The sequence below is a fragment of the Medicago truncatula genome, chromosome 4 (assembly GCF_003473485.1).
Source record: "Medicago truncatula cultivar Jemalong A17 chromosome 4, MtrunA17r5.0-ANR, whole genome shotgun sequence".
In the NCBI taxonomy this organism is placed as follows: domain Eukaryota; kingdom Viridiplantae; phylum Streptophyta; class Magnoliopsida; order Fabales; family Fabaceae; genus Medicago; species Medicago truncatula.
Genome location: NC_053045.1, coordinates 12,919,352 through 12,947,204, shown reverse-complemented (window position 1 = coordinate 12,947,204; position 27,853 = coordinate 12,919,352). Strand labels below are relative to the sequence as shown.

Below are 27,853 nucleotides of genomic sequence, written 5' to 3'. Positions count from 1 at the left end.
CTGACCATGTCAAAAAGATTCTTCGGAATCTTCCTGCTAGGTTCAGATCAAAGGTTACAACCATTCAGGAAGCAAAGGATTTGAACAAGCTAAGCCTGAAGAATCTGATAAGTTCTCTCAAAATTCATGTGATATAGCTTATTGGAGATTAATCTTCTAAGAAGTCCAGATCCATTGCTATGGAATCTAAAGGATAATATGTTGAAGCTATTCAAGATGTTGAATCCTAAGAAAAGAATCCTGATGGAGAATCAAACAGTGGTTCAGATGCGGAAGAGATGGCGTTTCTGACCAGAAGATTTCGTGCTTGGGCGAGAGTAGTACTAGGATGGGTGACCTCCTGGGAAGTCCTTGTGTTGCACCTCTCCCACCATTTTTTTTTCTTTCTAGAAAATATTAAGACTTCTATAAATATTTTCCTTTTTTTCCTTCTTCTAGAAAAAATTAACACTTCTATAAATTTTTCCCTTTTTTTCTTCTTCTAGAAAATAGTAAGACTTCTATATATTTTTATTTTTTTGTTAATTGTCGAAGCTTTATATTTTTCGCAACGAACAAACACATATATACAATTAGAGCGTATTACTTTCAGGTGTGATCATACCATCACTAATGCACCGGATCCCATCAGAACTCCGCAGTTAATTGTGCTTGGGCGAGAGTAGTACTAGGATGGATGACCTCCTGGGAAGTCCTTGTGTTGCACCTCTCCCACCATTTTTTTTCTTTCTAGAAAATATTAAGACTTCTATAAATATTTTCCTTTTTTTCCTTCTGCTACAAAAAATTAACACTTCTATAAATTTTTCCCTTTTTTTCTTCTTCTAGAAAATAGTAAGACTTCTATATGTTTTTATTTTTTTGTTAATTGTCGAAGTTTTATATTTTTCGCAACGAACAAACACATATATACAATTAAAGCGTATTACTTATAGGTGCGATCATACCAGCACTAATGCACCGGATCCCATCAGAACTCCGCAGTTAATTGTGCTTGGGCGAGAGTAGTTCTAGGATGGGTGACCTCCTGGGAAGTTCTTGTGTTGCACCTCTCCCCACATTTTTTTTCTTTCTAGAAAATATTAAGACTTCTATAAATATTTTCCTTTTTTTCCTTCTTCTAGAAAAAATTAACACTTCTATAAATTTTTCCCTTTTTTTCTTCTTCTAGCAAATAGTAAGAATTCTATATGTTTTTATTTTTTTGTTAATTGTCGAAGCTTTATATTTTTCGCAACGAACAAACACATATATACATTTAGAGCGTATTACTTTCAGGTGTGATCATACCAGCACTAATGCACCGGATTCCATCAGAACTCAGCAATTAACCGTGCTTGGGCGAGAGTAGTACGAGGATGGGTGTCCTCCTGAGAAGTCCTTGTGTTGCACCTCTCCCACCATTTTTTTTTCTTTCTAGAAAATATTAAGACTTCTATAAATATTTTCATTTTTTTCCTTCTTCTAGAAAATATTAACACTTCTATAAATTTTACCCTTTTTTTCTTCTTCTAGAAATTAGTAAGACTTCTATATGTTTTTATTTTTTTGTTAATTGTCGAAGCTTTATATTTTTCGCAACAAACAAACACATATATACAATAAGAGCGTATTGCTTTCAGGTGCGATCATATCAGCACTAATGCACCAGATCCCATCAGAACTCAGCAATTAAGCGTGCTTGGGCGAGAGTAGTACTAGGATGGGTGTCCTCTAGGGATGGCAATTGGACCCAGATCCAATGGATACCCACAAAAAATATCCACAATGGGTAGGGTAAAAACCCGCTTTTATGGATCTGGACACGGGTACGGGTAATACCCACAAAATTAAATGGGTACGGGCACGGGTAAGGGTACTATATTACCCAGACCCGCAACCCGCATATACATATTTATATAATATATCATAAATTATTATTTTTTTTTTATGTATAATTAATTAATTTATTTAGCTATTTCAGCTTAAACCTAAACTTAAACCAAACAACTGCTTAATACAATAACAACTCCATTATGCCGGTGTATAATTTTTTAGGGATATTTTGGATGTTTTCTATTTGACTAAATACCACGATTCATATTATTTTATGAGTTAATTTTAAAAAATTGGGATCGTAGTTTTATTTCATTTGTGATTTTTTTTTTTCATAGTTAAAGTGCGGGTAATGGATGCGGGTATGGGCACTGAGGTACCCATAGGGTATGGGGAAGGGGACTAAAGTTGTTGCCCACGAGGGTACGGGCACGGGTACGGGTATTTTTTATAAATGCGGGTATGGGGACGGGCACTGTAGTACCCTACCCATTGGGTACCCATTGCCATCGTCCTCCTGGGAAGTCCTTGTGTCGCACCTCTCCCACCATTTTTTTTCTTTCTAGAAAATATTAAGACTTCTATAAATATTTTCCTTTTTTTCCTTCTTCTAGAAAAAATTAACACTTCTATAAATTTTTTCCTTTTTTTCTTCTTCTAGAAAATAGTAAGAATTCTATATGTTTTTATTTTTTTGTTAATTGTCGAAGCTTTATATTTTTCGCAACGAACAAACACATATATACATTTAGAGCGTATTACTTTCAGGTGCGATCATACCAGCACTAATGCACCGGAGCCCATCAGAACTCAGCAATTAAGCGTGCTTGGGCGAGAGTAGTACAAGGATGGGTGTCCTCCTAGGAAGTCCTTGTGTTGCACCTCTCCCACCATTTTTTTTTCTTTCTAGAAAATATTAAGACGTCTATAAAGATTTTCCTTTTTTTACTTCTTCTAGAGAAAATTAACAGTTCTATAAATTTTTCCCTTTTTTTCTTTTTCTAGAAAATAGTAAGACTTCTATATGTTTTTATTTTTTTGTTAATTGTCGAAACTTTATATTTTTCGCAACGAACAAACACATATATACAATTTGAGCGTATTACTTTCAGGTGCGATCATACCAGCACTAATGCACCGGATCCCATCAGAACTCAGCAATTAAGCGTGCTTGGGCGAGAGTAGTACTAGGATGGGTGGCCTCCTGGGAGGTCCTTTTGTTGCACCTCTCCCACCATTTTTTTTCTTTCTAGAAAATATTAAGACTTCTATAAATATTTTCCTTTTTTTCCTTCTTCTAGAAAAAATTAACACTTCTATAAATTTTTCCCTTTTTTTCTTCTTCTAGCAAATAGTAAGAATTCTATATGTTTTTATTTTTTTGTTAATTGTCGAAGCTTTATATTTTTCGCAACGAACAAACACATATATACATTTAGAGCGTATTACTTTCAGGTGTGATCATACCAGCACTAATGCACCGGATTCCATCAGAACTCAGCAATTAACCGTGCTTGGGCGAGAGTAGTACGAGGATGGGTGTCCTCCTGAGAAGTCCTTGTGTTGCACCTCTCCCACCATTTTTTTTTCTTTCTAGAAAATATTAAGACTTCTATAAATATTTTCATTTTTTTCCTTCTTCTAGAAAATATTAACACTTCTATAAATTTTACCCTTTTTTTCTTCTTCTAGAAATTAGTAAGACTTCTATATGTTTTTATTTTTTTGTTAATTGTCGAAGCTTTATATTTTTCGCAACAAACAAACACATATATACAATAAGAGCGTATTGCTTTCAGGTGCGATCATATCAGCACTAATGCACCAGATCCCATCAGAACTCAGCAATTAAGCGTGCTTGGGCGAGAGTAGTACTAGGATGGGTGTCCTCTAGGGATGGCAATTGGACCCAGATCCAATGGATACCCACAAAAAATATCCACAATGGGTAGGGTAAAAACCCGCTTTTATGGATCTGGACACGGGTACGGGTAATACCCACAAAATTAAATGGGTACGGGCACGGGTAAGGGTACTATATTACCCAGACCCGCAACCCGCATATACATATTTATATAATATATCATAAATTATTATTTTTTTTTTATGTATAATTAATTAATTTATTTAGCTATTTCAGCTTAAACCTAAACTTAAACCAAACAACTGCTTAATACAATAACAACTCCATTATGCCGGTGTATAATTTTTTAGGGATATTTTGGATGTTTTCTATTTGACTAAATACCACGATTCATATTATTTTATGAGTTAATTTTAAAAAATTGGGATCGTAGTTTTATTTCATTTGTGATTTTTTTTTTCATAGTTAAAGTGCGGGTAATGGATGCGGGTATGGGCACTGAGGTACCCATAGGGTATGGGGAAGGGACTAAAGTTGTTGCCCACGAGGGTACGGGCACGGGTACGGGTATTTTTTATAAATGCGGGTATGGGGACGGGCACTGTAGTACCCTACCCATTGGGTACCCATTGCCATCGTCCTCCTGGGAAGTCCTTGTGTCGCACCTCTCCCACCATTTTTTTTCTTTCTAGAAAATATTAAGACTTCTATAAATATTTTCCTTTTTTTCCTTCTTCTAGAAAAAATTAACACTTCTATAAATTTTTTCCTTTTTTCTTCTTCTAGAAAATAGTAAGAATTCTATATGTTTTTATTTTTTTGTTAATTGTCGAAGCTTTATATTTTTCGCAACGAACAAACACATATATACATTTAGAGCGTATTACTTTCAGGTGCGATCATACCAGCACTAATGCACCGGAGCCCATCAGAACTCAGCAATTAAGCGTGCTTGGGCGAGAGTAGTACAAGGATGGGTGTCCTCCTAGGAAGTCCTTGTGTTGCACCTCTCCCACCATTTTTTTTTCTTTCTAGAAAATATTAAGACGTCTATAAAGATTTTCCTTTTTTTACTTCTTCTAGAGAAAATTAACAGTTCTATAAATTTTTCCCTTTTTTTCTTTTTCTAGAAAATAGTAAGACTTCTATATGTTTTTATTTTTTTGTTAATTGTCGAAACTTTATATTTTTCGCAACGAACAAACACATATATACAATTTGAGCGTATTACTTTCAGGTGCGATCATACCAGCACTAATGCACCGGATCCCATCAGAACTCAGCAATTAAGCGTGCTTGGGCGAGAGTAGTACTAGGATGGGTGGCCTCCTGGGAGGTCCTTTTGTTGCACCTCTCCCACCATTTTTTTTCTTTCTAGAAAATATTAAGACTTCTATAAATATTTTCCTTTTTTTCCTTCTTCTAGAAAAAATTAACACTTCTATAAATTTTTCCCTTTTTTTCTTCTTCTAGCAAATAGTAAGAATTCTATATGTTTTTATTTTTTGTTAATTGTCGAAGCTTTATATTTTTCGCAACGAACAAACACATATATACATTTAGAGCGTATTACTTTCAGGTGTGATCATACCAGCACTAATGCACCGGATTCCATCAGAACTCAGCAATTAACCGTGCTTGGGCGAGAGTAGTACGAGGATGGGTGTCCTCCTGAGAAGTCCTTGTGTTGCACCTCTCCCACCATTTTTTTTCTTTCTAGAAAATATTAAGACTTCTATAAATATTTTCATTTTTTTCCTTCTTCTAGAAAATATTAACACTTCTATAAATTTTACCCTTTTTTTCTTCTTCTAGAAATTAGTAAGACTTCTATATGTTTTTATTTTTTTGTTAATTGTCGAAGCTTTATATTTTTCGCAACAAACAAACACATATATACAATAAGAGCGTATTGCTTTCAGGTGCGATCATATCAGCACTAATGCACCAGATCCCATCAGAACTCAGCAATTAAGCGTGCTTGGGCGAGAGTAGTACTAGGATGGGTGTCCTCTAGGGACGGCAATTGGACCCAGATCCAATGGATACCCACAAAAAATATCCACAATGGGTAGGGTAAAAACCCGCTTTTATGGATCTGGACTTGGGTACGGGTAATACCCACAAAATTAAATGGGTACGGGCACGGGTAAGGGTACTATATTACCCAGACCCGCAACCCGCATATACATATTTATATAATATATCATAAATTATTATTATTTTTTTTATGTATAATTAATTAATTTATTTAGCTATTTCAGCTTAAACCTAAACTTAAACCAAACAACTGCTTAATACAATAACAACTCCATTATGCCGGTGTATAATTTTTTAGGGATATTTTGGATGTTTTCTATTTGACTAAATACCACGATTCATATTATTTTATGAGTTAATTTTAAAAAATTGGGATCGTAGTTTTATTTCATTTGTGATATTTTTTTTTTCATAGTTAAAGTGCGGGTAATGGATGCGGGTATGGGCACTGAGGTACCCATAGGGTATGGGAAGGGGACTAAAGTTGTTGCCCACGAGGGTACGGGCACGGGTACGGGTATTTTTTATAAATGCGGGTATGGGGACGGGCACTGTAGTACCCTACCCATTGGGTACCCATTGCCATCGTCCTCCTGGGAAGTCCTTGTGTCGCACCTCTCCCACCATTTTTTTTCTTTCTAGAAAATATTAAGACTTCTATAAATATTTTCCTTTTTTTCCTTCTTCTAGAAAAATTAACACTTCTATAAATTTTTTCCTTTTTTTCTTCTTCTAGAAAATAGTAAGAATTCTATATGTTTTTATTTTTTTGTTAATTGTCGAAGCTTTATATTTTTCGCAACGAACAAACACATATATACATTTAGAGCGTATTACTTTCAGGTGCGATCATACCAGCACTAATGCACCGGATCCCATCAGAACTCAGCAATTAAGCGTGCTTGGGCGAGAGTAGTACAAGGATGGGTGTCCTCCTAGGAAGTCCTTGTGTTGCACCTCTCCCACCATTTTTTTTTCTTTCTAGAAAATATTAAGACGTCTATAAAGATTTTCCGTTTTTTACTTCTTCTAGAAAAAATTAACAGTTCTATAAATTTTTCCCTTTTTTTCTTTTTCTAGAAAATAGTAAGACTTCTATATGTTTTTATTTTTTTGTTAATTGTCGAAGCTTTATATTTTTCGCAACGAACAAACACATATATACAATTTGAGCGTATTACTTTCAGGTGCGATCATACCAGCACTAATGCACCGGATCCCATCAGAACTCAGCAATTAAGCGTGCTTGGGCGAGAGTAGTACTAGGATGGGTGGCCTCCTGGGAGGTCCTTTTGTTGCACCTCTCCCACCATTTTTTTTCTTTCTAGAAAATATTAAGACTTCTATAAATATTTTTCTTTTTTTCCTTCTTGTAGAAAAAATTAATACTTCTATAAATTTTTCCCTTTTTTTCTTCTTCTAGAAAATAGTAAGACTTCTATATGTTTTTATTTTTTGTTAATTGTCGAAGTTTTATATTTTTCGCAACGAACAAACACATATATGCAATTAGAGAGTATGATTTTCAAGTGCGATCATACAAGTACTAATGCACCGGATCCAATCAGAACTCCGCAGTTAAGCGTGCTTGGGCGAGAGTAGTACCAGGATGGGTGACCTCCTGGAAAGTCCTTGTGTTGCACCTCTCTCACGCTTTGTTTTCTAGAAAATATTAAGACTTCTATAAATTTTTTCCTTTTTTTCATCTTCTAGAAAAAATTAACACTTCTATAAATTTTTGCCTTTTTTTCTTCTTCTAGAAAAAAGTAAGACTGTTATATGTTTTTATTTATTTGTTAATTGTCGAAGTTTTATATTTTTCGCAACGAACAAACACATATATACAATTAGAGCGTATTACTTTCATGTGCGATCATACCAACACTAATGCACTGGATCCCATCATTCTTGGGCGAGAGTAGTACTAGGATGGGTGACCTCCTGGGAAGTCCTTGTGTTGCACCTCTCCCACCATTTTTTTTTTCTTTCTTGAAAATATTAAGACTTCTATAAATATTTTCCTTTTTTCCTTCTTCTAGAAAAAATTAACACTTCTATAAATTTTTCCCTTTTTTTCTTCTTCTAGAAAATAGTAAGACTTCTATATGTTTTTATTTTTTTGTTAATTGTCGAAGTTTTATATTTTTCGCAACGAACAAACACATATATACAATTAGAGCGTATTACTTTCAGGTGCGATCATATCAGCACTAATGCACCGGATCCCATCAGAACTCCGCAGTTACGCGTGCTTGGACGAGAGTAGTACTAGGATGGGTGACCTCCTTGGAAGTCCTTGTGTTTAACCTCTCCCACCCTTTGTTTTTTTTTTTTTTTTATAAAGCTAGATTATATAAAAGATCAGGAGAGGGCTGAACCGAATACAATCACCAAAGCATCAGAACAAAGAATACAAGCAATACAAAGAACCCCCAAAAGAAACCCTGAAACTAAATCAAAAAAGCAAAGCCAACACAAACAAACAATACAAGATCCTCCTAAAACCAACAAGGAGGACAAGAAAAATCAAGCTAATCTAGAAAAAGAAAGACCAAGACTGTCTCTTAAGAGAAGAGAATTAATGAAGGATGGTGGGGAAGACCACCATTGTGTGGAATAGAGAGATAGACCCTGTCCATTTTTGGCTATAGCATCAGCTACCATGTTTCCTTCTCTAGGAATGTGAACAAAAGAACAAATAATGCCATAGCAAAACTTTAAGCAATTGAACCATCTGGCTCTCATCTTCCAAGGAGCCCCCATCTTAGTCCTGAAAGCATTAACCACTTGCAAAGAATCAGTTTCTAAGCATATATTAGTAAGACCCATGTGTTGAGCTCTTTCAATGGCAAGCATGCAGGCACTGAACTCAGCCTCAACAGGTGTTGCATGACCAATGTTGCTGCAGATAGCCCCAAGAAAATTGGAATCTGAGTCTATGATAACAATACCAATGGAACCACAAGGTTGACTGCCAATTGAAGAACCATCACAATTAAGTTTTAAAACTCCAACACTTGGAGGCTTCCAAGAAGTTCCATGAATAGGAGTGATTCTCTTAACTTTGAAGGGTATGTTAAACAATTTGGCCACTTAATACTCTAGCTTATCCGGAGACCCTTTAACCAAACTAAGATTGTAACTTTGATTAACTTCTGACAGTATGGTGTTGAATTGAGTGGTCATAGCTTGCTTTTTATCATGAAAATACCTTTGTTTTCTTTCTAGAAAATGTTAAGACTTCTATAAATTTTTCCCTTTTTTTCTTCTTCTAGAAAAGATTAACACTTCTATAAATTTTTCCCTTTTTTATTCTTCTAGAAAATAGTAGGACTTCTATATGTTTTTATTTTTTTGTTAACTGTCAAAGTTTTATATTTTTCGCAACGAATAAACACATATATACAACTAGAACGTATTACGTTCAGGTGCGATCATATCAGCACTAATGCACCGGATCCCATTAGAACTCCGCAGTTAAGCGTTCTTGGGCGAGAGTAGTACTTGGATGGATGACCTCCTGGGAAGTCCTTGTGTTGAACCTCTCCAACGCTTTGTTTTCTTTCTAGAAAATATTAAGACTTCTATAAAAATTTTCCTTTTTTTCTTCTTCTAGAAAAAATTAACACTTCTATAAATTTTTCCCTTTTTTTCTTCTTCTAGAAAAAAGTAAGACTTTTATATGTTTTTATTTTTTTGTTAATTGTCGAAGTTTTATATTTTTCGCAACGAACAAACACATATATACAATTAGAGTGTATTACTTTCAGGTGCGATCATACCAACACTAATGCACTGGATCCCATCATTCTTGGGCGAGAGTAGGACTAGGATGGGTGACCTCCTGGGAAGTCCTTGTGTTGCACCTCTCCCACCATTTTTTTTTCTTTCTTGAAAATATAAGACTTCTATAAATATTTTCCTTTTTTCCTTCTTCTAGAAAAAATTAACACTTCTACAAATTTTTTCCTTTTTTTCTTCTTCTAGAAAATAGTAAGGCTTCTATATGTTTTTATTTTTTTGTTAATTGTCGAAGTTTTTTATTTTTCGCAACGAACAAACACGTATATACAATTAGAGCGTATTACTTTCAGGTGCGATCATATCAGCACTAATGCACCGGATCCCATCAGAACTCTGCAGTTAAGCGTGCTTGGGCGAGAGTAGTACTAGGATGGGTGACCTCCTGGGAAGTCCTTGTGTTTAACCTCTCCCACCCTTTGTTTTTTTATTTTATTTGATAAAGCTAGATTATATAAAAGATCAGGAGAAGGCTGAACCGAATACAATCACCAGAGCATCAGAACAAAGAAAACAAGCAATACAAAGAACCCCCAAAAGAAACCCTGAAACCAAATCAAAAAAGCAAAGCCAACACAAACAAACAATACAAGATCCTCCTAAAACCAACAAGGAGGACAAGAAAAATCAAGCTAATCTAGAAAAAGAAAGTCCAAGACTGTCTCTTAAGAGAAGAGAATTAATGAAGGATGGTGGGAAAGACCACCACTGTGTGGAATAGAGAGACAGACCCTGTCCATTTTTGGCTATAGCATCAGCTACCATGTTTCCTTCTCTAGGAATGTGAACAAAAGAACAAATAATGCCAGAGCAAAACTTTAAGCAATTGAACCATCTGGCTCTCATCTTCCAAGGAGCCCCCATCTTAGTCCTGAAAGCATTAACCACTTGCAAAGAATCAGTTTCTAAGCATATATTAGTAAGACCCATGTGTTGAGCTCTTTCAATGGCAAGCATGCAGGCACTGAACTCAGCCTCAAGAGGTGTTGCATGACCAATGTTGCTGCAGATAGCCCCAAGAAAATTGGAATCTGAGTCTCTGATAACAATACCAATTGAACCACAAGGTTGACTGCCAATTGAAGAACCATCACAATAAAGTTTTAAAACTCCAACACTTGGAGGCTTCCAAGAAGTTCCATGAATAGGAGTGATTCTCTTAACTCTGAAGGGTATGTTAAACAATTTGGCCACATAATACTCTAGCATAGCCGGAGACCCTTTAACCAAACTAAGATTGTAACTTTGATTAACTTCTGACAGTATGGTGTTGAATTGAGTGGTCATAGCTTGCTTTTTATCATGAAAATACCTTTGTTTTCTTTCTAGAAAATATTAAGACTTCTATAAATTTTTCCCTTTTTTTCTTCTTCTAGAAAATATTAACACTTCTATAAATTTTTCCCTTTTTTCTTCTTCTAGAAAATAGTAAGACTTCTATATGTTTTTATTTTTTTGTTAACTGTCGAAGTTTTATATTTTTCGCAACGAACAAACACATATATACAATTAGAGCGTATTACGTTCAGGTGCAATCATACCAGCACTAATGCATCGGATCCCATTAGAACTCCGCAGTTAAGCGTTCTTGGGCGAGAGTAGTACTAGGATGGGTGACCTCCTGGAAAGTCCTTGTGTTGCACCTCTCCCACGCTTTGTTTTCTAGAAAATATTAAGAGTTCTATAAATTTTTTCCTTTTTTTCATCTTCTAGAAAAAATTAACACTTCTATAAATTTTTCCCTTTTTTTCTTCTTCTAGAAAAAAGTAAGACTTTTATATGTTTTTATTTTTTTGTTAATTGTCGAAGCTTTATATTTTTCGCAACGAACAAACACATATATACAATTAGAGCGTATTACTTTCAGGTGCGATCATATCAGCACTAATGCACCGGATCCCATTAGAACTCTGCAGTTAAGCGTGCTTGGGCGAGAGTAGTACTAGGATGGGTGACCTCCTGGGAAGTCCTTGTGTTTAACCTCTCCCACCCTTTGTTTTCTTTCTTTTTTTTTGATAAAGCTTGATTTTATAAAAGATCAGGAGAGGGCTGAACCGAATACAATCACCAAAGCATCAGAACAAAGAATACAAGCAATACAAAGAACCCCCAAGAGAAACCCTGAAACCAAATCAAAAAAGCAAAGCCAACACAAACAAACAATACAAGATCCTCCTAAAACCAACAAGGAGGACAAGAAAAATCAAGCTAATCTAGAAAAAGAAAGTCCAAGACTGTCTCTTAAGAGAAGAGAATTAATGAAGGATGGTGGGAAAGACCACCACTGTGTGGAATAGAGAGATAGACCCTGTCCATTTTTGGCTATAGCATCAGCTACCATGTTTCCTTCTCTAGGAATGTGAACAAAAGAACAAATAATGCCAGAGCAAAACTTTAAGCAATTGAACCATCTGGCTCTCATCTTCCAAGGAGCCCCCATCTTAGTCCTGAAAGCATTAACCACTTGCAAAGAATCAGTTTCTAAGCATATATTAGTAAGACCCATGTGTTGAGCTCTTTCAATGGCAAGCATGCAGGCACTGAACTCAGCCTCAAGAGGTGTTGCATGACCAGTGTTGCTGCAGATAGCCCCAAGAAAATTGGAATCTGAGTCTCTGATAACAATACCAATTGAACCACAAGGTTGACTGCCAATTGAAGAACCATCACAATTAAGTTTTAAAACTCCAACACTTGGAGGCTTCCAAGAAGTTCCATGAATAGGAGTGATTCTCTTAACTTTGAAGGGTATGTTAAACAATTTGGCCACATAATACTCTAGCATAGCCGGAGACCCTTTAACCAAACTAAGATTGTAACTTTGATTAACTTCTGACAGTATGGTGTTGAATTGAGTGGTCATAGCTTGCTTTTTATCATGAAAATACCTTTGTTTTCTTTCTAGAAAATATTAAGACTTCTATAAAAATTTTCCCTTTTTTCCTTCTTCTAGAAAAGATTAACACTTCTATAAATTTTTCCCTTTTTTCTTCTTCTAGAAAATAGTAAGACTTCTATATGTTTTTATTTTTTTGTTAACTGTCAAAGTTTTATATTTTTCGCAACGAACAAACACATATATACAACTAGAGCGTATTACGTTCAGGTGCGATCATACCAACACTAATGCACCGGATCCCATTAGAACTCCGCAGTTAAGCGTTCTTGGGCGAGAGTAGTACTTTGATGGATGACCTCCTGGGAAGTCCTTGTGTTGAACCTCTCCCACGCTTTGTTTTCTTTCTAGAAAATATTAAGACTTCTATAAATTTTTTCCTTTTTTTCTTCTTCTAGAAAAAATTAACACTTCTATAAATTTTTCCCTTTTTTTCTTCTTCTAGAAAAAAGTAAGACTTTTATATGTTTTTATTTTTTTGTTAATTGTCGAAGTTTTATATTTTTCGCAACGAACAAACACATATATACAATTAGAGTGTATTACTTTCAGGTGCGATCATACCAACACTAATGCACTGGATCCCATCATTCTTGGGCGAGAGTAGTACTAGGATGGGTGACCTCCTGGGAAGTCCTTGTGTTGCACCTCTCCCACCATTTTTTTTTCCTTCTTGAAAATATTAAGACTTCTATAAATATTTTCCTTTTTTCCTTCTTCTAGAAAAAATTAACACTTCTATAAATTTTTCCCTTTTTTTCTTCTTCTAGAAAATAGTAAGGCTTCTATATGTTTTTATTTTTTTGTTAATTGTCGAAGTTTTTTATTTTTCGCAACGAACAAACACATATATACAATTAGGGCGTATTACTTTCAGGTGCGACCATATCAGCACTAATGCACCGGATCCCATCAGAACTCCGCAGTTAAGCGTGCTTGGGCGAGAGTAGTACTATGATGGGTGTCCTCCTGGGAAGTCCTTGTGTTTAACCTCTCCCACCCTTTGTTTTTTTATTTTATTTGATAAAGCTAGATTATATAAAAGATCACGAGAGGGCTGAACCGAATACAATCACCAAAGCATCAGAACAAAGAAAACAAGCAATACAAAGAACCCCCAAAAGAAACCCTGAAACCAAATCAAAAAAGCAAAGCCAACACAAACAAACAATACAAGATCCTCCTAAAACCAACAAGGAGGACAAGAAAAATCAAGGTAATCTAGAAAAAGAAAGTCCATGACTGTCTCTTAGGAGAAGAGAATTAATGAAAGATGGTGGGAAAGACCACCACTGTGTGGAATAGAGAGATAGACCCTGTCCATTTTTGGCTATAACATCAGCTACCATGTTTCCTTCTCTAGGAATGTGAACAAAAGAACAAATAATGCCAGAGCAAAACTTTAAGCAATTGAACCATCTGGCTGTCATCTTCCAAGGAGCCCCCATCTTAGTCCTGAAAGCGTTAACCACTTGCAAAGAATCAGTTTCTAAGCATATATTAGTAAGACCCATGTGTTGAGCTCTTTCAATGGCAAGCATGCAGGCACTGAACTCAGCCTCAACAGGTGTTGCATGACCAATGTTGCTGCAGATAGCCCCAAGAAAATTGGAATATAAGTCTCTGATAACAATACCTATTGAACCACAAGGTTGACTGCCAATTGAAGAACCATCACAATTAAGTTTAAAAACTCCAACACTTCGAGGCTTCCAAGAAGTTCCATTAATAGGAGTGATTCTCTTAACTTTGAAGGGTATGTTAAACAATTTGGCCACATTATAATCAAGCATAGCCGGAGACCCTTTAACCAAACTAAGATTGTAACTTTGATTAACTTCTGATAGTATGGTGTTGAATTGAGTGGTCATAGCTTGCTTTTTATCATGAAAATAACTTTGTTTTCTTTCTAGAAAATATTAAGACGTCTATAAATTTTTTCCTTTTTTTTCTTCTTCTAGAAAATATTAACACTTCTATAAATTTTTACCTTTTTCCTTCTTCTAGAAAATAGTAAGACTTCTATATGTTTATATTTTTTTCTTAACTGTCGAAGTTTTATATTTTTTGCAGCGAACAAACACATATATACAATTAGAGCGTATTACATTCAGGTGCGATCATACCAGCACTAATGCACCGGATCCCATCAGAACTCCGCAGTTAAGCGTGCTTGGGCGAGAGTAGTACTAGGATGGGTGACCACCTGGGAAGTCCTTGTATTGCACCTCTCCCACCATTTTTTTTCTTTCTAGAAAATATTAAGACTTCTATAAATTTTTTCCTTTTTTTCTTTTTCTAGAAAAAATTAACACTTCTATAAATTTTTCCCTTTTTTTCTTCTTCTAGAAAATAGTAAGACTTCTATATGTTTTTATTTTTTTGTTAATTGTCGTTGTTTTATATTTTTCGCAACGAACAAACACATATATACAATTAGAGTGTATTACTTTCAGGTGTGATCATACCAACACTAATGCACCGATCCCATTAGAACTCCGCAATTAAGCGTGCTTGGACGAGAGTAGTACTAGGATGGGTGACCTCTAGGGGGAAGTCCTTTTGTTGCACCTCTCCCACCATTTTTTTTCTTTCTAGAAAATATTATGACTTCTATAATTTTTTTCATTTTTTTCTTCTTCTAGAAAAAAATTAACACTTCTATAAATTTTTTCCTTATTTTCTTCTTCTAGAAAAGAGTAAGACTGTTCTATGTTTTTATTTTTTTGTTAATTGTCGAAGTTTTATATTTTTCGCAACGAACAAACACATATATACAATTAGAGCGTATTACATTCAGGTAACTCTAAATGAATTTCCAATTGTCATGGATAACTCTAAATGGCTGCTTGGTAATGGGAGATTGATTAAGTTCTGGGAAGATGCTTGGTGTGGGGAACCTCTGCATGAAACCCTTAACGTTAATCAAGACATATATAGAGAATATCCTCAGTTTGTTCATGACTACATTCAAAACTTCAGATGGCATATACCTCAAACAATTCTGGTTCATTACCCTGCGCTGAAGTTGCTTGCTGAGAAAGTTACTATTCCAATGGAGGACAAAGAAGACAAACTGATTTGGAATCACAACTCTAATGGAGACTTGATGATGCGTGACTCATATGCCTTCAAGAACCAACCTGTAAATACTCATAACTGGGCCAAACTCATCTGGAGCAAAGATATACCACCATCAAAATCCATCCTTACTTGGAGACTAATTCATGATAAAGTTCCAACAGATGAAAAACTCCAGCAAAGAGGATGCCAACTCCCATCAATGTGCTCATTATGTGGTACTCATGTCGAAACATCTTTTCATCTTTTCTTTGAATGTTGCTTTGCTTTTAGAATCTGGTGTTGGTTTGCATCTGTTCTTGATTCATCGCTTCATTTTCAATCCATTCCTGACATTTGGTCTGTGTGTGACAGAGGGTGGTCCCCTCAATGTAAAGTAGTGAATCAGGCCACTATAGTCAATATAATATCCACCATCTGGTATAATAGAAACCAACGCAGGTTTCACAATAGATCACCTCACTGGCAGCTAGCAATCAATAACATTATAACTGCTGTGAACCTATCTGGAAACTACACCAACAAATCTTCTAATTCTTCAGTTAGGGACCTCATCATATTAAAGAAATTCAATGTTTTGGTTCATCCCCCAAAACCAACTTGCATTAAGGAGATTATCTAGTATCCCCCAATTGTAGGGTGGATAAAATTCAACACTGATGGGGCTTCTACGGCAACCTCTTCATCATGTGGAGGAGTTTTCAGGGACCAAAATGCTAACTTCCTTTCTTGCTTTGCTAAAAACTTGGGAGGTGGGAGTGCATATCAGCCTGAGCTTGCAGCTATCATGAGAGTAGTGGAAATAGCTTACCAGAGAAATTGGAGGAACATATGGATTGAATCTGACTCAGCTTTGGTTGTTATGGCTTTTAAAAAAATGTCTATGATACCTTGTAGGTTAAGAAACAGATGGATAAACTGCAGGAAACTTCTTTGTAGAATGAATTTTGTTATAACTCATATTTATAGAGAAGATAATAGGTGTGCAGATAAGTTGGCTTCAAAAGGTTTAGATATAGAAGGAGTCACAATTTGGTTGAACATGCCTGATTTCATAAACAACTTTGTAATTCATGATAGACTTGGGATGCCCAACTTTAGGGTATCCTCTGGTTAGGAGGTTTGGCCTTATGTTCCCCTCCATTTTTGTGTTTTCTCTCTTTGTTAAGTTTATGAAGTTTTGAGGTAGTGGTTCTTTGCTGCTCCTCTTTTTTGGCTAAAAAAAATAAAATACATTCAGGTGCGATCATACCAGCACTAATGCACCGGATCCCATCAGAACTCCGCAGTTAAGCGTGCTTGGGCGGGAGTAGTACTAGGATGGATGACTCCTGGGAAGTCCTTGTGTTTAACCTCTCCCACCCTTTGTTTTCTTTCTAGAAAATATTAAGACTTCTATAAATTTTTCCCTTTTTTTCTTCTTCTAGAAAAAAATTAACACTTCTATAAATTTTTCCCTTATTTTCTTCTTCTAGAAAAGAGTAAGACATCTATATGTTTTTATTTTTTTGTTAATTGTCGAAGTTTTATATTTTTCGCAACGAACAAACACATATATACAATTAGAGCGTATTACATTCAGGTGCGATCATACCAGCACTAATGCACCGGATCCCATCAGAACTCCGCAGTTAAGCGTGCTTGGGCGAGAGTAGTACTAGGATGGATGATCTCCTGGGTAGTCCTTGTGTTGAACCTCTCCCACCCTTTGTTTTCTTTCTAGAAAATATTAAGACTTCTATACATTTTTTCCTTTTTTTCTTCGTCTAGAAAAAAATTAACACTTCTATAAATTTTTCCCTTTTTTTCTTCTTCTAGAAAATAGTAAGACTTCTATATGTTTTTATTTTTTTGTTAATTGTCGAAGTTTTATATTTTTCGCAACGAACAAACACATATATACAATTAGAGCGTATTACTTTCAGGTGCGATAATACCAACACTAATGCACAGGATCCCATCATGCTTGGGCGAGAGTAGTACTAGGATGGGTGACGTCCTAGGAAGTCCTTGTATTGCACATCTCCCACCATTTTTTTTCTTTCTAGAAAATATTAAGACTTCTATAAATTTTTTCCTTTTTTTCTTGTTCTAGAAAAAATTAACACTTCTATAAATTTTTCCCTTTTTTCTTCTACTAGAAAATAGTAAGACTTCTATATGTTTTTATTTTTTTGTTAACTGTCGAAGTTTTATATTTTTCGAAACGAACAAACACATATATACAATTAGAGCGTATTACATTCAGGTGCGATCATACCAGCACTAATGCACCGGATCCCATCAGAACTCCGCAGTTAAGCGTGCTTGGGCGAGAGTAGTACTAGGATGGATGACCTCCTGGAAAGTCCTTGTGTTTAACCTCTCCCACCCTTTGTTTTCTTTCTAGAAAATATTAAGACTTCTATAAATTTTTCCCTTTTTTCTTCTTCTAGAAAATATTAACACTTCTATAAATTTTTTCCTTTTTTCTTCTTCTAGAAAATAGTAAGACTTCTATATGTTTTTACTTTTTTGTTAACTGTCGAAATTTTATATTTTTCGCAACGAACAAACACATATATACAATTACAACGTATTACATTCAGGTGCGATCATACTAGCACTAATGCACCAGATCCCATCAAAACTCCACAGTTAAGCGTGCTTGGGCGGGAGTAGTACTAGGATGGATGACCTCCTGGAAAGTCCTTGTGTTTAACCTCTCCCACCCTTTGTTTTCTTTCTAGAAAATATTAAGACTTCTATAAATTTTTCCCTTTTTTTCTTCTTCTAGAAAATATTAACACTTCTATAAAATTTTTCCTTTTTTCTTCTTCTAGAAAATAGTAAGACTTCTATATGTTTTTATTTTTTTGTTAACTGTCGAAGTTTTATATTTTTCGAAATGAACAAACACATATATACAATTAGAGCGTATTACATTCAGGCGCAATCATACCAGCACTAATGCACCGGATCCCATCAGAACGCCGCAGTTAAGCGTGTTTGGGCGAGAGTAGTACTAGGATGGATGATCTCCTGGGTAGTCCTTGTGCTGAACCTCTCCCACCCTTTGTTTTCTTTCTAGAAAATATTAAGACTTCTATAAGTTTTTTCCTTTTTTTCTTCTTCTAGAAAAAAATTAACACTTCTATAAATTTTTCCCTTTTTTTCTTCTTCTAGAAAATAGTAAGACTTCTATATGTTTTTATTTTTTTGTTAATTGTATATATGTTTTATATTTTTCGCAACGAACAAACACATATATACAATTAGAGCGTATTACTTTTAGGTACGATAATACCAACACTAATGCACAGGATCCCATCATGCTTGGGCGAGAGTAGTACTAGGATGGGTGACCTCCTAGGAAGTCCTTGTATTGCACATCTCCCACCATTTTTTTTCTTTCTAGAAAATATTAAGACTTCTATAAATTTTTTCCTTTTTTTCTTGTTCTAGAAAAAATTAACACTTCTATAAATTTTTCCCTTTTTTCTTCTACTAGAAAATAGTAAGACTTCCATATGTTTTTATTTTTTTGTTAACTGTCGAAGTTTTATATTTTTCGAAACGAACAAACACATATATACAATTAGAGCGTATTACATTCAGGTGCGATCATACCAGCACTAATGCACCGGATCCCATCAGAACTCCGCAGTTAAGCGTGCTTGGGCGAGAGTAGTACTAGGATGGATGACCTCCTGGGTAGTCCTTGTATTGAACCTCTCCCACCCTTTGTTTTCTTTCTAGAAAATATTAAGACTTCTATAAGTTTTTTCCTTTTTTTCTTCTTCTAGAAAAAAATTAACACTTCTATAAATTTTTCCCTTTTTTTCTTCTTCTAGAAAATAGTAAGACTTCTATATGTTTTTATTTTTTTGTTAATTGTCGAAGTTTTATATTCTTCGCAACGAACAAACTCATATATACAATTAGAGCGTATTACTTTTAGGTGCGATCATACCAACACTAATGCACCGGATCCCATCATGCTTGGGCGAGAGTAGTACTAGGATGGGTGACCTCCTGGGAAGTCCTTGTATTGCACCTCTCCCACCGTTTTTTTTCTTTCTAGAAAATATTAAGACTTCTATAATTTTTTTCCTTTTTTTCTTCTTCTAGAAAAAATTAACACTTCTATAAATTTTTTCCTTTTTTTCTTCTTCTAGAAAATAGTAAGACTTCTATATGTTTTTATTTTTTTGTTAATTGTCGAAGTTTTATATTTTTCGCAACGAACAAACACATATATACAATTAGAGTGTATTACTTTCAGGTGCGATTGATAGATATTTGGCAAGTGAACCAAATTCGATCGAAGTAATAAAAAAGATCGTTTCCACGAGGACTGTATTTAACTTCTACTTAGCAATTTCATTATTAAAAAGGATGTATAAATTTATATTGGTGCCCTAGGCAGTTGAGTTGATTTAGTAACATAAACTGATTAAAAACAATAAAGATTTGGTTTCTAGAAGTATGGTTAAGTCCTTGGAATCTTCCGAAGCTCGCCTATGGTAATTTGCACTCCTAAATACAATCAATGATTATTTAGTTTCACGACGGATTAACTTAGTAATTCTACCCAATCTCTTGACCTACAATTCTCCCCGCAAGTGACAACCCCTTAATCTCTTAAGTGAATTCGAAACCATTGGAGGTATTAAACGAACGTTAATCCCTATATCATAACCTAATAATGATCTATCTCTAGCTTGATTACTTAGGTTAAACCTATTACCTAATTAAGAATTAAAAGCCAGGGTTAGTGGTCATTCAATTTCTATGATCAATATGCATATTCATAAAGCTAGGGTTAATAGTCTATCATAAACATACATAAGGCATTAAACACAAGGTAATATGAATAAAAACTAAACTTTCATTGATGTTCAAAGGAGTTCAACAAATTTGGGTTCCAATAGGGTTACATCAGATTCATCTCAGAAATTAACCACAAAAGAATTAGTTACTCATAGCTAAAGTAGAAGCTAACTAACATAAGAAAAAGGATTCATACATGTGACGGATGATTTACTCTTAGTTTTGATGGTTTCCCACCAGATCTCCAAGTCTCTGCTCCAAAATATGCCTTTAGGTCTCAAAATTCGTGAACCCCTAATCTGAAAACGCCTCTTTATATTTATAAGCAGGTCAAAATCGGTGGCCGATTTCAACAGAACGCGTGCCCAGAAAGTACCAAATCGGTGGCCGATTTTTCACGATGCCAAAGCTCAAAATTGCAGCAAAAATCGGTGGCCGATTTCCAATCTTGCAAACTTCAATTTCTTCTTCTTTTGTAGCTTGCAACTCCATGAATTACAATAAATAACCCCTAAAATTACATGAAAAATGTCTACTAAAAGAGTAATGACAGAATGTCATCAGCAATCATACCAACACTAATGCACCGGATCCCATTAGAACTCCGCACTTAAGCGTACTTTGGCGAGAATAATACTAGGACGGGTGACCTCCTAGGAAGTCCTTTAGTTGCACCTCTCCCTCCATTTTTTTTCTTTCTAGAAAATATTAAGACTTCTATAAATTTTTTAATTTTTTTCTTCTTTTAGAAAAAAATTAACACTTCTATAAATTTTTCCCTTTTTTTCTTCTTCTAGAAAATAGTAAGACTTGTATATCTTTTTATTTTTTTTGTTAATTGTTGAAGTTTTATATTTTTCGCAACGAACAAACACATATATACAATTAGAGCATATTACTCTCAGGTGCGTTCATACCAGCACTGATGCACCGGATCCCATAAGAACTCCACAGTTAAGTGTGCTAGGGCGAGAGTAGTACTATGATGGGTGACCTCCTGGGAAGTCATTGTGTTGCTGTCTCCCACCTTTTGTTTTCTTTCTAGAAAATATTAACACTTCTATAAATTTTTCCCTTTTTTTCTTCTTCTAGAAAATAGTAAGACTTCTATATGTTTTTATTTTTTTGTTAATTGTTGAAGTTTTATATTTTTCGCAACGAACAAACACATATATACAATTAGAGCGTATTACTCTCAGGTGCGTTCATACCAGCACTGATGCACCAGATCCCATCAGAACTCCGCAGTTAAGGGTGCTAGGGCGAGAGTAGTACTATGATGGGTGACCTCCTAGGAAGTCATTGTGTTGCTGTCTCCCACCTTTTGTTTTCTTTCTAGAAAATATTAACACTTCTATAAATTTTTCCCTTTTTTTCTTCTTCTAGAAAATAGTAAGACTTCTATATGTTTTTATTTTTTTGTTAATTGTTGAAGTTTTATATTTTTCGCAACGAACAAACACATATATACAATTAGAGCATATTACTCTCAGGTGCGTTCATACCAGCACTGATGCACCGGATCCCATCAGAACTCTGCAGTTAAGCGTGCTAGGGCGAGAGTAGTACTATGATGGGTGACCTCTTGGGAAGTCCTTGTGTTGCACCTCTCCCATCCTTTGTTTTCTTTCTAGAAAACATTAAGACTTCTATAAATTTTTCCCTTTTTTTCTTCTTCTAGAAAATAGTAAGACTTCTATATGTTTTTATTTTTTTGTTAATTGTTGAAGTTTTATATTTTTCGCAACGAACAAACACATATATACAATTAGAGCGTATTACTCTCAGGTTCGTTTATACCAGCACTGATGCACCGGATCCCATCAGAACTCCACAGTTAAGCGTGCTAGGGCGAGAGTAGTACTATGATGGGTGACCTCCTGGGAAGTCATTGTGTTGATGTCTCCCACCTTTTGTTTTCTTTCTAGAAAATATTAACACTTCTATAAATTTTTCCCTTTTTTTCTTCTTCTAGAAAATAGTAAGACTTCTATATGTTTTTATTCTTTTGTTAACTGTCGAAGTTTTATATTTTTCGCAACGAACAAACACATATATATAATTAGAGCGTATTACTCTCAGGTGTGATCGTACCAGCACTAATGCACCAGATTTCATCAGAACTCCGTAGTTAAGCGTGCTTGGGCGAGAGTAGTTCTAGGATGGGTGACCTTTTGGGAAGTCCTTGTGTTGCACCTCTCCCATCCATGTTTTTCTTTCTCGAAAATATTAAGACTTCTATAAATTTTTCCCTTTTATTCTTCTTCTGGAAAATATTAACACTTCTATAAATTTTTCCCTTTTTTTCTTCTTCTAGAAAATAGTAAGACTTCTATATATTTTTATTTTTTTTCTTAATTGTCGAAGTTTTATATTTTTCGCAACAAACAAACACATATATACAATAAGAGTGTATTACTCTTAGGTGCGATCATACAAGCACTGATGCACCGGATTCTAGCGAGAGTAGTACTAGGATGGGTGACCTCCTGGGAAGTCCTTGTATTGCACCTCTCCCACCTTTTTTTTTCTTTCTAGAAAATATTAAGACTTCTATAAATTTTTCCCTTTTTTTCAAACAACAGAATTCACTTTAAAATAGTTGAATTTCTCAAAACATTACTTTCCCTCAAAACATTCCTTATCCAAATACACTCTTGGAAGAGAAATCATGATCGCACAGATTGGTTTTGCCTACTCAATTACATGAAATCATGTAATCTTTAATTTTATTAAATTTTTTAGCTTACATAAAAAGATACATGGTAGGCATGGAAACAAAAATGGATCATTTAATCCTTTTTCATGTATCAATCATACTTTCGGCAGAGTCGTTCTTTTTAGTGTTCAAATTAATCAATTTCATATGTCATTTTTCAAATTTCATTAACTACTTTTCTCGTCAATTATACTCTTACACTCTCGGGTCACTGTTATAAGTAAAAATGATCATTTTAGATTCATTCATTAAATGATGTATATGGATACATCATTAATTGTATGAATTTAAAATTTAAATTTTTACTTATAATAGTGACCGAAGGTGTACGTGTTTGTCAAATTTTTTTTTAAGAAGCCAAAATTATTTTATCGATTATTAATGAATAGATAATGTAAAAGAGGGATTGAGCCAATGAAAAGTAAGTGTATTTTTTTATATAAGAAAAGTAAGTGTGTATTTGATTTTTATTTTATTTTATTAATCTTTTTTAATTTGTTCAAAACAACATTAAAAGACACGCATGTAGTAAGATTGAATATTTCTCACAAAAGATCAACTAATGTCCACAAGATTTCCCAAACTCTTTCTTTTAACCAAAATTGGGAAAATCACTTTCGGTTATCCCTATTTACATGAATTCATGGAATAATTACGACTAATGCATGGAAATTGAGGTTATGACACACTAAAACTCACGTCATAACCAAAAAAAGAAAATGAAAACATGGAAAAAGTGAGGTTACAAGCATCACGAAAAATCACAAGGAAAGGCAAGGCAAGTAAAAACATGTAAAATGATGGGTTTGGCTTGCATTCTTAGACAATGATGTAAGCAAATTCACCACCTTATATATATATATATATATATATATATATATATGATGTTTGGTCCAAATTATTCCAACTCAAACTTTTACATTATATTTTGCTTAATTATTTTTTAGACAATTCAAATGAAGGGTGTATCTGAATATATGGTGCTTCTAGTTCTAGTTTTGCAATGTTTTAATATGGTGGTTAAAGTGAACTCACAAAAGGTTCCTGGTATGTTTGTTTTTGGAGATTCACTTGTGGAAGTTGGTAACAACAATTTCCTAAGTACTTTTGCAAAATCAAATTTCTATCCATATGGTATTGATTACAATGGTAGACCTACAGGGAGATTTTCTAATGGGAAATCCCTCATTGATTTCATTGGTAAATTATCTCATTACTTTTTTATTTTTATTTTTAATATTCTTTTGGTTTAAATACACCAGATTTTATCCCTGTGAACTTAACTCAGTTGGTAGGGATATTGCATATTATATGCAGGAGGCCGGGGTTCGAACTCCGGACTTCCCACTCTCCATATTAAAATGTGTGAGCTCTAGCCATTAGGTTACTTGACAAAAAAAAAAAAACTCCAGATTTTTATTATTTTAAATTTTTGTTTTCAATCTATTTTTAGTTTATAAAATATATTAATCTTGATTCTTTTTATTTTCTCTTGTATATAATTTATTTTAATTTTACAGGTGATATGTTGGGTGTTCCTTCTCCTCCACCTTTTTTAGACCCTACTAGTACAGAGAACAAATTACTTAATGGAGTCAATTATGCATCAGGTTCTGGTGGCATTCTTGATGATTCAGGGAGACACTATGTACTTTACACACTTTCTCAATTATTCTCAAGTTTATATTATGGCATTAAATAGAATCCTACTATTAAATTGATAGTATGTTCTTGTTCCATGAATCAAATGTTGAGTGCAACCAGAGTCGGTCCTAAGACTTTTGATATCTGAGACGAATCATAAACAAGGTTGTCTAAATAAAATATTTTTCATTGAATTAATAAAATTGAGTTAAAAATAAATACATATATATACTACTAATTACTAAGCAAAAATAATAATTTTGATGCATAAAAAAATGGTGCTTTGGACGGCCGCCCCTTCTGCCCATGTTCACGGCCACCCTGAATGCAACCCCTTTTAAAAAATTTCTATTAGATTTTTATTTTCACTTTTTTTTTAATTTTTATAAATTGATTGTGCAATCTTTTATGGGAAATGCTAACTTGTGCCCTTAGGACACAAGTTAAGATTTCAAAGATAAAAATTATGCATCTTCACAAGATTGAAATTTAATATTTTTCAATAAATACTAATCTTTACAGAAACCTTAATATGTGTCATAAGGACACAAGTTAGCATGATTTGTCTTTTATTTATTACTTATAAAATTCTAATTAAAACTTCAATGATGTGATGCAGGGGGATAGGCATAGCATGAGCCGGCAACTCCAGAACTTTGAGAGAACATTGAATCAATATAAGAAAATGATGAATGAAACTGCATTGAGTCAATTCTTAGCTAAGTCAATAGTGATTGTGGTGACTGGAAGTAATGATTATATAAATAATTACCTCCGACCTGAATATTATGGCACTAGTAGAAATTATTCTGTCCCTCAATTTGGCAATCTTCTTCTCAATACCTTTGGGCGACAAATTCTGGTAATTATTTTGCTAAAGGTTAATTTGTGGAGTAAACTTTCAATTTAGTCCCTTATATTAAGTTTGATAAAGAAAAACAAAAAATTGAAATCAATTGCTAAACCATATTGAAAAGAACCGTGAAGGACCGAACATGAACTGACTTATCCTTCACGGTTTAATTCTTTTCGGTTTGGTTTTTTTTATAGGCCAAAATCGATTAATGCTCAAAATGTGTGCCTTTAACTTTGGTTTGAAAAATGCAACATTCAATAGTTTCATAGAAATAGTTCAGTTCAAGAATGTATAATTTAATTTTTTACAAAGGTAGTTGTTGTTTTTTATTTTTGATAAGGAAAATAAAACCGCATCTATCTTTGTAGAAAATTAAGGACGAAAAAAAGTAGTTACTATTTGAAAACACATAATTGTTCTGTTCCATCAAATTTTAACATCAGTTCAATTTGGTTCAGGACGAACTATTATGGGTTTGGTTAAGTTACACCAAAATGTTGTAACAGTTCATTTCGGTTCGATCTTCCTTCCCAAACCCAACCATGGATAGTCCTACCTAAAATATGCGAAAATAATAAGTAATTTCTAAAGTATACGATCCGGACAAATTTTCATATATTCTACGGACTGTTTATTATTTTCATATACTTTAAGAATTAAGTATAAGAGAGTAATCCGTCTTCGGCTCTTGGCTCATCCACTGGTATGTTAGTTTTTAATTACTATTGTCATTTCGTCTATCTACCGGGGAAAAAAGAGTGATATGTAGGATTAAAATGAAGATTAATATTCCTAATCAAACATGTTGACATCTAAGTGTAATTAATTAATTTATATGTTGTATTGAAGGCACTATACAGCCTGGGATTAAGGAAGTTCTTCTTAGCAGGAGTTGGACCACTTGGTTGCATTCCTAATCAAAGAGCTAATGGATTTGCCCCACCAGGAAGGTGTGTGGATTCAGTAAATCAGATGGTTGGAACTTACAATGGAGGACTCAGATCAATGGTGGAGCAGTTCAACAGAGACCATTCTGATGCCAAGTTTGTATATGGAAACACTTATGGTGTCTTTGGTGATATTCTTAATAACCCTGCTGCCTATGGTAAGATTTAATACTACTAATAATAAAATTGAATTCAATTAGTAAAGTTTTACTTTACGACCTATGAAACATGAACACTCCTCAGTTAATGCGTGTCAGTGTCCGTATCGTGTCAGGTGTCTGCATCCGTGCTTCATAGTTTACAACCAATATAAACAATTTTATTTTATTTTATCTTTTGCTATAAGAGCTTAATTAAGTTGTTTATTCAACCGAAGACGATGGATTTGTGTTCATAATGGTGATTTTTTGTTGTGGTTGCAGCATTCAGTGTTATTGATAGAGCTTGTTGTGGTCTTGGAAGGAATAGAGGCCAAATATCATGTCTCCCAATGCAATTTCCATGTGCAAACAGAGCACAATATGTGTTCTGGGATGCTTTTCACCCAACGCAGTCTGCAACTTATGTATTTGCTTGGAGAGCTGTTAATGGCCCCCAGAATGATGCTTATCCAATTAATATCCAACAATTGGCTCAAATGTAACTTAATCTTCTATGTATTGTTGTAATTACTGTTGTTTCCTTTATGAAACAGATAATGTATCAAAATTGATGTGAAATATAATATTTGATATTTTATTACAAAGATCACTAGAGTTTTGTATTGTTGATATACCTTTTTCAAAGTCCTTGTTTATGTATGAACATATGGGGTTTACCTCCTAAGAAGGGGTGTGCTCCTTTTTCAATTGGTTGAACTCATTGCGATGGGTCATATGCTTATTTTTCAAGTGGTGGGAGGTGTGCATGCAAATGACACTCCGATGCTCAAATGTTAGTAGGTAGTAAAGTGAGTAAATGAGATATATATTGAGTGATCATTCATGAGGACGAGACCCCTATTTATAGTATGTGTCTGGGTGTTAAGCTTTTTGGTTGTTGTTATCTTTCCTCTTAGGATTTAACGCGATTTGTTACGAGGGTTATCCAGATGTTTGGAGTAACCGAATTCGAGATAGGGTGGGGGGAGCCTATCTGATTAAAATGAGGTCCCTGCAAATATGAACTACATGGTAGGTATCCAAAAGTTGATTAACACATACGGCAATGGAGCGCATCGACACTCAGTTTATTTACGAGGTAGGAACATGTTGGTTCTTGAAGTGTTGTAGAAGGTTTTTTTTTTTTTTTTTTTTTTTATCTTTTGTTGCGTATCATCCATTCATGTATCTATGTTAATAACATCAATTCCCACGTTAGTTCATCCTTGATTAAATTG

At 34.4% G+C, this 27,853-nt stretch overlaps 2 protein-coding genes, 28 non-coding genes and 5 pseudogenes across 30 annotated transcripts; all 35 read left to right on the top strand.

Moving 5' to 3' along the window:
* The first annotated feature begins 590 nt into the window (after positions 1 to 590).
* Positions 591 to 709, top strand: LOC112421427 (5S ribosomal RNA). Its single transcript, XR_003011759.1, has one exon. It is a non-coding gene; the product is annotated as a 5S ribosomal RNA (ribosomal RNA).
* Positions 710 to 933: 224 nt separating this feature from the next.
* On the top strand, positions 934 to 1,052 carry LOC112421554 (5S ribosomal RNA). Its single transcript, XR_003011879.1, has one exon. It is a non-coding gene; the product is annotated as a 5S ribosomal RNA (ribosomal RNA).
* A 224-nt stretch (positions 1,053 to 1,276) lies between these two features.
* On the top strand, positions 1,277 to 1,395 carry LOC112421550 (5S ribosomal RNA). The gene has a single exon (XR_003011875.1). It is a non-coding gene; the product is annotated as a 5S ribosomal RNA (ribosomal RNA).
* A 1,186-nt stretch (positions 1,396 to 2,581) lies between these two features.
* LOC120580331 (5S ribosomal RNA) lies at positions 2,582 to 2,700 on the top strand. The gene has a single exon (XR_005646055.1). It is a non-coding gene; the product is annotated as a 5S ribosomal RNA (ribosomal RNA).
* Positions 2,701 to 2,925: 225 nt separating this feature from the next.
* Positions 2,926 to 3,044, top strand: LOC120580329 (5S ribosomal RNA). Its single transcript, XR_005646053.1, has one exon. It is a non-coding gene; the product is annotated as a 5S ribosomal RNA (ribosomal RNA).
* A 224-nt stretch (positions 3,045 to 3,268) lies between these two features.
* Positions 3,269 to 3,387, top strand: LOC120580333 (5S ribosomal RNA). The gene has a single exon (XR_005646057.1). It is a non-coding gene; the product is annotated as a 5S ribosomal RNA (ribosomal RNA).
* Positions 3,388 to 4,570: 1,183 nt separating this feature from the next.
* LOC112421547 (5S ribosomal RNA) lies at positions 4,571 to 4,689 on the top strand. The gene has a single exon (XR_003011872.1). It is a non-coding gene; the product is annotated as a 5S ribosomal RNA (ribosomal RNA).
* Positions 4,690 to 4,914: 225 nt separating this feature from the next.
* On the top strand, positions 4,915 to 5,033 carry LOC112421535 (5S ribosomal RNA). The gene has a single exon (XR_003011861.1). It is a non-coding gene; the product is annotated as a 5S ribosomal RNA (ribosomal RNA).
* Positions 5,034 to 5,256: 223 nt separating this feature from the next.
* Positions 5,257 to 5,375, top strand: LOC112421549 (5S ribosomal RNA). Its single transcript, XR_003011874.1, has one exon. It is a non-coding gene; the product is annotated as a 5S ribosomal RNA (ribosomal RNA).
* Positions 5,376 to 6,560: 1,185 nt separating this feature from the next.
* On the top strand, positions 6,561 to 6,679 carry LOC112421468 (5S ribosomal RNA). Its single transcript, XR_003011794.1, has one exon. It is a non-coding gene; the product is annotated as a 5S ribosomal RNA (ribosomal RNA).
* A 225-nt stretch (positions 6,680 to 6,904) lies between these two features.
* On the top strand, positions 6,905 to 7,023 carry LOC112421523 (5S ribosomal RNA). The gene has a single exon (XR_003011849.1). It is a non-coding gene; the product is annotated as a 5S ribosomal RNA (ribosomal RNA).
* A 223-nt stretch (positions 7,024 to 7,246) lies between these two features.
* Positions 7,247 to 7,365, top strand: LOC112421545 (5S ribosomal RNA). The gene has a single exon (XR_003011870.1). It is a non-coding gene; the product is annotated as a 5S ribosomal RNA (ribosomal RNA).
* Positions 7,366 to 7,910: 545 nt separating this feature from the next.
* Positions 7,911 to 8,029, top strand: LOC112421551 (5S ribosomal RNA). The gene has a single exon (XR_003011876.1). It is a non-coding gene; the product is annotated as a 5S ribosomal RNA (ribosomal RNA).
* A 1,116-nt stretch (positions 8,030 to 9,145) lies between these two features.
* LOC112421479 (5S ribosomal RNA) lies at positions 9,146 to 9,264 on the top strand. Its single transcript, XR_003011805.1, has one exon. It is a non-coding gene; the product is annotated as a 5S ribosomal RNA (ribosomal RNA).
* Positions 9,265 to 9,811: 547 nt separating this feature from the next.
* LOC112421457 (5S ribosomal RNA) lies at positions 9,812 to 9,930 on the top strand. The gene has a single exon (XR_003011787.1). It is a non-coding gene; the product is annotated as a 5S ribosomal RNA (ribosomal RNA).
* Positions 9,931 to 11,047: 1,117 nt separating this feature from the next.
* LOC112421562 (5S ribosomal RNA) lies at positions 11,048 to 11,166 on the top strand. Its single transcript, XR_003011880.1, has one exon. It is a non-coding gene; the product is annotated as a 5S ribosomal RNA (ribosomal RNA).
* A 219-nt stretch (positions 11,167 to 11,385) lies between these two features.
* LOC112421490 (5S ribosomal RNA) lies at positions 11,386 to 11,504 on the top strand. The gene has a single exon (XR_003011816.1). It is a non-coding gene; the product is annotated as a 5S ribosomal RNA (ribosomal RNA).
* A 1,120-nt stretch (positions 11,505 to 12,624) lies between these two features.
* On the top strand, positions 12,625 to 12,743 carry LOC112421546 (5S ribosomal RNA). Its single transcript, XR_003011871.1, has one exon. It is a non-coding gene; the product is annotated as a 5S ribosomal RNA (ribosomal RNA).
* A 548-nt stretch (positions 12,744 to 13,291) lies between these two features.
* LOC112421448 (5S ribosomal RNA) lies at positions 13,292 to 13,410 on the top strand. Its single transcript, XR_003011776.1, has one exon. It is a non-coding gene; the product is annotated as a 5S ribosomal RNA (ribosomal RNA).
* A 1,118-nt stretch (positions 13,411 to 14,528) lies between these two features.
* On the top strand, positions 14,529 to 14,647 carry LOC112421423 (5S ribosomal RNA). Its single transcript, XR_003011756.1, has one exon. It is a non-coding gene; the product is annotated as a 5S ribosomal RNA (ribosomal RNA).
* Positions 14,648 to 14,870: 223 nt separating this feature from the next.
* On the top strand, positions 14,871 to 14,990 carry LOC112421558 (uncharacterized; annotated as a pseudogene).
* A 253-nt stretch (positions 14,991 to 15,243) lies between these two features.
* LOC112420774 (uncharacterized) lies at positions 15,244 to 16,119 on the top strand. Its single transcript, XM_024780456.1, has one exon. The coding sequence runs from the start codon at positions 15,244 to 15,246 to the stop codon at positions 16,117 to 16,119; it is 876 nt and encodes a 291-aa protein (XP_024636224.1).
* A 616-nt stretch (positions 16,120 to 16,735) lies between these two features.
* LOC112421548 (5S ribosomal RNA) lies at positions 16,736 to 16,853 on the top strand. The gene has a single exon (XR_003011873.1). It is a non-coding gene; the product is annotated as a 5S ribosomal RNA (ribosomal RNA).
* Positions 16,854 to 17,077: 224 nt separating this feature from the next.
* LOC112421438 (5S ribosomal RNA) lies at positions 17,078 to 17,196 on the top strand. Its single transcript, XR_003011770.1, has one exon. It is a non-coding gene; the product is annotated as a 5S ribosomal RNA (ribosomal RNA).
* Positions 17,197 to 17,743: 547 nt separating this feature from the next.
* LOC112421501 (5S ribosomal RNA) lies at positions 17,744 to 17,862 on the top strand. The gene has a single exon (XR_003011827.1). It is a non-coding gene; the product is annotated as a 5S ribosomal RNA (ribosomal RNA).
* Positions 17,863 to 18,083: 221 nt separating this feature from the next.
* On the top strand, positions 18,084 to 18,202 carry LOC112421557 (uncharacterized; annotated as a pseudogene).
* A 222-nt stretch (positions 18,203 to 18,424) lies between these two features.
* On the top strand, positions 18,425 to 18,543 carry LOC112421556 (uncharacterized; annotated as a pseudogene).
* Positions 18,544 to 19,092: 549 nt separating this feature from the next.
* LOC112421563 (5S ribosomal RNA) lies at positions 19,093 to 19,211 on the top strand. The gene has a single exon (XR_003011881.1). It is a non-coding gene; the product is annotated as a 5S ribosomal RNA (ribosomal RNA).
* A 1,657-nt stretch (positions 19,212 to 20,868) lies between these two features.
* On the top strand, positions 20,869 to 20,987 carry LOC112421561 (uncharacterized; annotated as a pseudogene).
* A 225-nt stretch (positions 20,988 to 21,212) lies between these two features.
* Positions 21,213 to 21,331, top strand: LOC112421553 (5S ribosomal RNA). The gene has a single exon (XR_003011878.1). It is a non-coding gene; the product is annotated as a 5S ribosomal RNA (ribosomal RNA).
* A 175-nt stretch (positions 21,332 to 21,506) lies between these two features.
* Positions 21,507 to 21,625, top strand: LOC112421552 (5S ribosomal RNA). The gene has a single exon (XR_003011877.1). It is a non-coding gene; the product is annotated as a 5S ribosomal RNA (ribosomal RNA).
* A 175-nt stretch (positions 21,626 to 21,800) lies between these two features.
* LOC112421529 (5S ribosomal RNA) lies at positions 21,801 to 21,919 on the top strand. The gene has a single exon (XR_003011855.1). It is a non-coding gene; the product is annotated as a 5S ribosomal RNA (ribosomal RNA).
* Positions 21,920 to 22,095: 176 nt separating this feature from the next.
* Positions 22,096 to 22,214, top strand: LOC112421555 (uncharacterized; annotated as a pseudogene).
* Positions 22,215 to 22,389: 175 nt separating this feature from the next.
* Positions 22,390 to 22,508, top strand: LOC112421512 (5S ribosomal RNA). Its single transcript, XR_003011838.1, has one exon. It is a non-coding gene; the product is annotated as a 5S ribosomal RNA (ribosomal RNA).
* Positions 22,509 to 23,928: 1,420 nt separating this feature from the next.
* Positions 23,929 to 27,206, top strand: LOC25491816 (GDSL esterase/lipase At1g71250). The gene is made up of 5 exons (XM_013599853.3): positions 23,929 to 24,228; positions 24,549 to 24,676; positions 25,292 to 25,534; positions 26,378 to 26,633; positions 26,898 to 27,206. The coding sequence occupies exons 1-5, from the start codon at positions 23,985 to 23,987 to the stop codon at positions 27,116 to 27,118; spliced, it is 1,092 nt and encodes a 363-aa protein (XP_013455307.3). The 5' UTR covers positions 23,929 to 23,984; the 3' UTR covers positions 27,119 to 27,206.
* The last annotated feature ends 647 nt before the right edge of the window (positions 27,207 to 27,853 follow it).

Coding starts and splice junctions, on each gene's coding strand:
- LOC112420774 (XM_024780456.1), top strand. CDS start 15,244: ATGGATAACTCTAAATGGCTGCTTGGTAATGGGAGATTGATTAAGTTC.
- LOC25491816 (XM_013599853.3), top strand. CDS start 23,985: ATGAAGGGTGTATCTGAATATATGGTGCTTCTAGTTCTAGTTTTGCAA. Junction 24,677..25,291: donor ATGATTCAGGGAGACACTAT/GTACTTTACACA, acceptor GATGTGATGCAG/GGGGATAGGCATAGCATGAG. Junction 26,634..26,897: donor TAATAACCCTGCTGCCTATG/GTAAGATTTAAT, acceptor TTGTGGTTGCAG/CATTCAGTGTTATTGATAGA.